The sequence below is a fragment of the Dendronephthya gigantea genome, unplaced genomic scaffold (assembly GCF_004324835.1).
Source record: "Dendronephthya gigantea isolate DGI-Jeju-01 unplaced genomic scaffold, DenGig_1.0 000001F, whole genome shotgun sequence".
NCBI classification, from domain to species: Eukaryota; Metazoa; Cnidaria; class Anthozoa; order Malacalcyonacea; family Nephtheidae; genus Dendronephthya; species Dendronephthya gigantea.
In genome coordinates, this window is record NW_021163011.1 from 1,985,149 (window position 1) to 1,991,400 (window position 6,252).

At 38.5% G+C, this 6,252-nt stretch overlaps 1 protein-coding gene across 2 annotated transcripts; it reads right to left on the bottom strand.

Annotated features, from left to right (window-relative positions):
- Positions 1 to 986: 986 nt before the first annotated feature.
- On the bottom strand, positions 987 to 6,052 carry LOC114527544 (ras-like protein rasD). 2 transcript variants are annotated; one of them, XM_028549245.1, is made up of 5 exons: positions 5,829 to 6,052; positions 5,393 to 5,613; positions 3,191 to 3,247; positions 2,886 to 2,959; positions 987 to 1,663 (listed from the first exon to the last, which is right to left on the bottom strand). In XM_028549245.1, the coding sequence occupies exons 2-5, from the start codon at positions 5,496 to 5,498 to the stop codon at positions 1,301 to 1,303; spliced, it is 600 nt and encodes a 199-aa protein (XP_028405046.1). In that variant the 5' UTR covers positions 5,499 to 5,613; positions 5,829 to 6,052; the 3' UTR covers positions 987 to 1,300. The 2 variants fall into 2 exon arrangements, with proteins under 2 accessions (XP_028405046.1, XP_028405038.1); XM_028549237.1 differs by having other exon boundaries at positions 5,393 to 5,653.
- Between the last annotated feature and the right edge of the window lie 200 nt (positions 6,053 to 6,252).

A 6,252-nucleotide genomic window follows, 5' to 3' on the forward strand; every position in this document is an offset into this window, starting at 1 on the left:
GCGTGAAGCAACGAACTGCAACAAATCAACCAAAGAGTTTTCAGTTAGCTCGTGTGATTTCCTTGGAACCATATTCTATGTTTATAATTATATACATAAGATGGCATACGATGCCCGCATTCACCGGGCTGCCTATGGAAAAACTGGATGGATAAGGGACGGTTCGATCAGTTACAGATTCATTTTCGTGCTCACAGCCTCACATAGTCATTTTACAGTTTAAAAATAATTCTGTTCTCTATTATGCATACGTATCCACGTCTTCTTCACCTCAGTTCTAAGAAAATCTAAATCTGACAGAGTACGCTGGAAAAACACAAGCAGGTAGCTGATTCCCTGTCACCCTAGCCCTTACTCTGACATCCGGATCCTCATTTCTTTTTCTCCGTTTCTTTTTTCATATTGAAAGAACAAAATGTTTTAAAATCCAGCTAATGATTAGGCTTTGTATGTCGTTAAAATAAGGCTATATATATATATTACATAACATATAATAAGGCTATAAATTAATATATATATATATATATAATTATAATTATTACCGACAGTAAGACGCGGTAATGGTGGATGTCAGGGCGTCGAGTGACGGGGAATCAGCTCCCAGCTTGTGTTTATACCAACGTACTCTATCAGTAAGGATAATCATGCATGCTGGATAAAGCCGATACAGTTTCTATAATGGCGAGAACCGCGCAAACAAGATATGCCTTCAGAATAACTTGGGAGCATCGAGGAGTGGGAACGACTCTGGTTTGCCTTTGCGCGAATTTTAGACTTTTTAGCGCGGATGAAACGTAGGTTAGTGTTCAAACTGCTGGTACCCAGGGTCTTCTGTTAGGACCTAGCTTCGGACACAACAACCAGTAAGGAGATGTCTGACTGCAACCCGCTTACCTTATGACAACATGTGCAGTTCTTCTACACTAGCAGATCAAACTCTTCGGTTCACATAAATTAGTTTAGAAATCCATAGACCATAATTGCACTATATGTGATTTATTATTAGTTATTCGAGTGTATTTATATAAGTAGATACTATATGCTGTCTTTCAAGGAGGGCATCTGGATTTTTGATGCATGGCGTTTCCTCATGCAAGTGATCATAGGTTTATTATTTTTTATCTTATAGTTTTGAACATGATATGCAACAACAACCATGCAGCATGGTTGAACCATCAATTGCTTATCGAAAGCCTGGTTTGATCGGAAAAATCGACTTTCAATAATCGCAACAAATCAGGGTATTTATAGCCCGGCTTAACGCGCAAAAGTTGCTTGTATAGTTTATGTTTGACTTGATTTACTTCTTTTTCTTTCCCTTCTTGTCCTTTTTCTTGTTATTCCTGCACTTTCTCATCTGTCGCACGACCTCGTGAAATACCTGCTCGACATTAATGTTATTTAGTGCTGAACTCTCCATGAACAGGCACTCGTGCTCGGAGGCGAAGTCGTTCGCCTCGTGTCTGCTCACAATTCTCTCGTGTTTTAGGTCCATCTTATTTCCTACTAGTGCGACGCAAGTGAAGCCACCGGGCGTTTTCATTTTTTTCACTTCTCTTATCAACTTCACGAGTTGTTTTGCCGTTTCGAAACTCATGCGATCGGTGATGGAGTAGACGACAACAAAACCTTGGTATTCGTTGTTATAAACGTGAGGTTCGTTCTAAAGAGATGAATATATTATTATACTTACGTATACCTCTGTAATGAAGTCATGTTGAAAAACGCAACATCTAAATTATTCATAGGTTTTCGATCTTTGGTGGTTGAATAGCAAGCGATTAATGATCAAGCGAACATTCATGAATACCTAGTGTTCCTCATGCAACCTTTTTAAAATTATTAAGCCTGTTTTCATATTTCGCAAATCATCGGCGATGTCCATTGCCTCCAGGTGATCATGACATGTTTTGTCTATATATCGAAGCTAGTTATCTATACGTTATTGATCACCGCCAATTGTTAGAAGATCACCTATAAATTACGACATCACAATTATGCAAACTATGCTGTCTTTATAGGGCAACCTTATTCACCTATTGACGCGTAATTAAAAAAATCTTCACGTGTCGTAGATCAAATCAGTTCATTTTAACTTCTTTTCGTTTTTGAAATATTGTCGTGCAATTGTCTAGACATGTTAACATCTTTACGCATATATACTGTCACCGCATGATAAGTATAACTTTAACCGAAGCTATTAACGCTAAAACAGCAGCACGCCAAAAAGTGCATCCCTTAATTGGCGTGATGGCCTTGCAATAAATAATGCTGATAGCCATGCAGTTAATAGTTTGTCACGTTTGATCAAAAACTCGCATCTTGCAACCACACACCAAGACTAGTCACTTTTTGGGTGAAGACATATTGCAATCATGGACTTTGTGTTAAACTTTAAAAAGTACGTTTTCTATGCCTGTTTTGGGTGCATGTCTGTGTTGGCCATCCCGATGGATTTATGAGTTATGACCATCCCAATGGGTGCATTGCCAACCCGATTAAACAGCAGACAAAATGTTACTGCAGAGATTTTGAAATTTTTGCCCCCACACATCGGTCGGGTCTGCTATAACGACATGCGAAGAAAAGAAATATTGCTTATATATCAGTAGAACAATAAAGCGTGGATATAGTGGGCCTCCCCTGTTCAATCAAACTGTCAAAGTATATTAGCTATATATCTATATATCATTCTATATATCTATATATAAATATATATAACAAAAATTTCCGCAATCTTTTCTGGACAAAGAAGGCTTCTGGTGTATATAGGTAGCAATGTCAATGATGTGCGAAGGATGCAGTCTGCAGCTCGGAACAGATAGAAACTGCATGATGAGTGCATGCATGTATAATTAAATAATTAAGTTTTATATTTATCTCACCGTGTTTGCTGTGTCAAAAATTTTCATCTCGGCAACCTCGTCATCAATTACTGACGTTGTATCACAGTTACACTCTAAAAACAGGAAAATGTACGAGAATTAAGCGGTTTGGGCGCATACCCATTTTTTACTGTATTAACGAAGAATATCATACTGTACGTCGGCGAATCATGCAATTACGAATTAAACAAGCCCCAAAGATTAAAGTGTTAAGCATCGAGAAGTAAATCGCAATGATGTTCGCCAGTCGGAATCCCTACATCTTTGCGGTATAATTTTTGCAAGATTGTATGGCAAGCTCCTACCTAATGTTGGATGATATTCATGGATGAATCTGCCAGTAGAAAACCTCACCAGAAGAGCTAGAATAAACGGAAAGTTGGTCAGTTTCAACTGCATGAGACAGCGTACCATCGCTAACCTGCGATGGCTGATTGGTTAGCACTAGATATTACCTAGCCTTGGGACAGTCAAGTCTGGAGCCAATGATATATTATACGTTTTGAGGGCTAGGTAATTTTTGGTTTTTGGTGAGTCTCTACCTTATAGTCTATACCCTTTGGAGTGATTAATACTTCTGAAAGTAACTGACAAACAGATATATCCATACGAAGTATAGATTATATATCTAAATCAGTAAATGCATTCACAAACACCGTCGATGATGGCCCCCACACGTCGAAATCCTACAAAACTGAAGGAGGATGACAAGGAGGACGATCAGGTGCTCGTGATGATCAGGGTTATCACTCATCATTCTTGCTCGATGAAAATCTCCATATATCATGCATATACATGAAACTTTATAGTAATACAATACAATGATTTATGGCACTTCAATGTTAGGATTACTTTTCCATTATGGATATTCCGCGAAAACAACAACATGTGACAGGATCGTGTCATGCAAATCTTGCATAGAGATTTTTCCATGCAATCCGACACAATTTCCATTTGGTTGTAACAGTATTGAGTGAACAAATCATGCAGGCGATGCGAAAGACCGCCGAAAGTCGCTCTTGCCTGTACATAACTTATAGCAAATTTCAGAAATGGAGACTATTTGTAGTGCGCGCTAACAGGCATTATCTTTTTGATCGCTGGTGTAACAATGTTTCCTTTGGTTAAGACAATCGATCAATACACAAATATGGCGACTTTTCCGGTCTAATTCTTTCTTACCTTTGTCGTCATGTGAATGTAAAAATGCGACTTTATTTTCATATCAATTTGTGAAACAGCATGAAACAGCAAATATCTATGCATTATTTACGTAGAACGCGATAAAAAACACACTTCATATCGCGAAGAGAAGAAAAGAGTAGCAATTTCAAGTGCAGAATTTACAAATACAATATCCTGTCTTTTATCCTAAATCTGATGCATGAAATATAAAGAATAAGATTTACAGTTATCATATGCATTCTGGACATGAATTTTATACCATAAAAGTCCCTATGACAGGCATGCAAGCGTGATTGCTTTGGTGGATATTTATGCACGATGTTTGCGAGCGTTTGTTGCACATAATTGCACCATAATCACGGTTCCTACTGAGATCGCTTGCCGAGTTATGGAAATTATATATAGAATGGTGCATTTTGCCATGCTTGATAATTAACTTCACCGTGTGCGATTAGATCCTCATAGCCGTCATAAGATACGTCGGGGCTATATATCGCGTCCTAGCGGTTGTTGATACCGTTACTACTTTTTTCCTTGGGTTGGAAATGACAGCAATCCCCGCGGAGTGCATGCATCCGAACACAGGTCAGATAAAAGTCGATGTCATTTTCTGTTGTTCGGTTTTGTTTGCGTACACTCTTGCCTAGTTGTTGTCATATTCGGTCATTGTGTGAAAAACATAATGTCAAAATACCATTTTAACTCTATTGAAATGTTTAACAAATTGGTTTTGTTAGAAAAGACTGTAAGATTTATCCTACGATAACACTATGATTCCTATATTTTCCAATTATGGAACGAATAAAACCAATTTGCAATTAAACACACCTTTCAATACACGATTCCGCCGGCTCACTATATATGGTGCGTAATAATTCCCGATATAAAGTAAGTTAAACGATTAAAAACAAGCAAACTGGATTCGATACAAATATAATTTGGGGTCCGTATAAATGTCGGTTGCATTGCGTATGGATGTATTTTCATGTTCACGTCGTATTTCGCGACCATTTCAGATCCGGCTAGGTATCTTGGAAATTATACCGTTATCTCAAGTAAAATGGCATGACACATGCAATGTAATTGCAATTTAAAGTGCGAGGCAAATATTTGTACTTTTGCTTTGTGTATATACTGCGCGCTAACGCACATACCGCTTCTCAGCGCGTTGACCTAGCTATCCGTTCGTGAAACTGCTACACTTTGTTCAGTGCTGATAAAATAACCAGCTCTCGGGATTATTATTAAAGTACCATACTAGGACCACCACTTAAGTTAATTATCCCGTTTTCATGGGGGAGGAAAAGTATTTATAAATATACCTGACTTCCCAACGCCTCCTTGGCCAAGCAGAACAATATTGTAGTCGCGATCCTTCACCGAGTTCATCTTTTTAACGTGTGGTTTTGTCGTGCTTGTAACTTCCATAGTTTCTCTGATCGAAACTCGTTCAAGCGCGGTTAGCCAGCTGTCTGAAGCATTCTACTTCAACACTGACAATACCCGTATCGTGTTTAGAAGACTCAACGAGGCGTCTTTTCATCTATATCGATCAAATTTGCAGATAAACGATCATAAATGAACTAAAAACAAAGAGTAATTAGATCGCACGCTGAGCTTCAAGACAACACCGCTAAAAGTGGACCGAGCCTGCCAACAGTGTCGCTGCTCCAGATCGCTTTTGCGTCACATCATTAAAGCGAAAACACGCTTTCCCGAGCACTCTTCGCGACTTTTAAGATCCGGAAATGTACTCACTCGCTGTTCAGTGGAGAATTCGTTCTTGCTGTAGCGTAATCCTTTCTTCAAGTTCGCCTTTTTACGCACAGACGTGTCATAAAATGGCCAGAGTTTTTGGTGAGGGACCACCACGGCGCCCGTTTAGCAAATACAACCACCCTCTGCGTTCAAGTTGAAACTGTTCGTTGACAAACCAAACCAGACACATGATTTATGGCAATGAAAGGATAATAAAGCCTTGCTAGACTGTATTATGTGAAGATAAAATGGACAAAGTAAATACATGCATTACGTGGAGTCAATATTTATCCGTTATGCACAGTTATACATGTACAGCGAGCATATATATAGTTGCGTTATGACATGTCTTTTGTTCCAGTTTATATAGATATTTATAAATATATATACTTTCGTTACCCTGACTGTCGTCGGAGTCTACAGC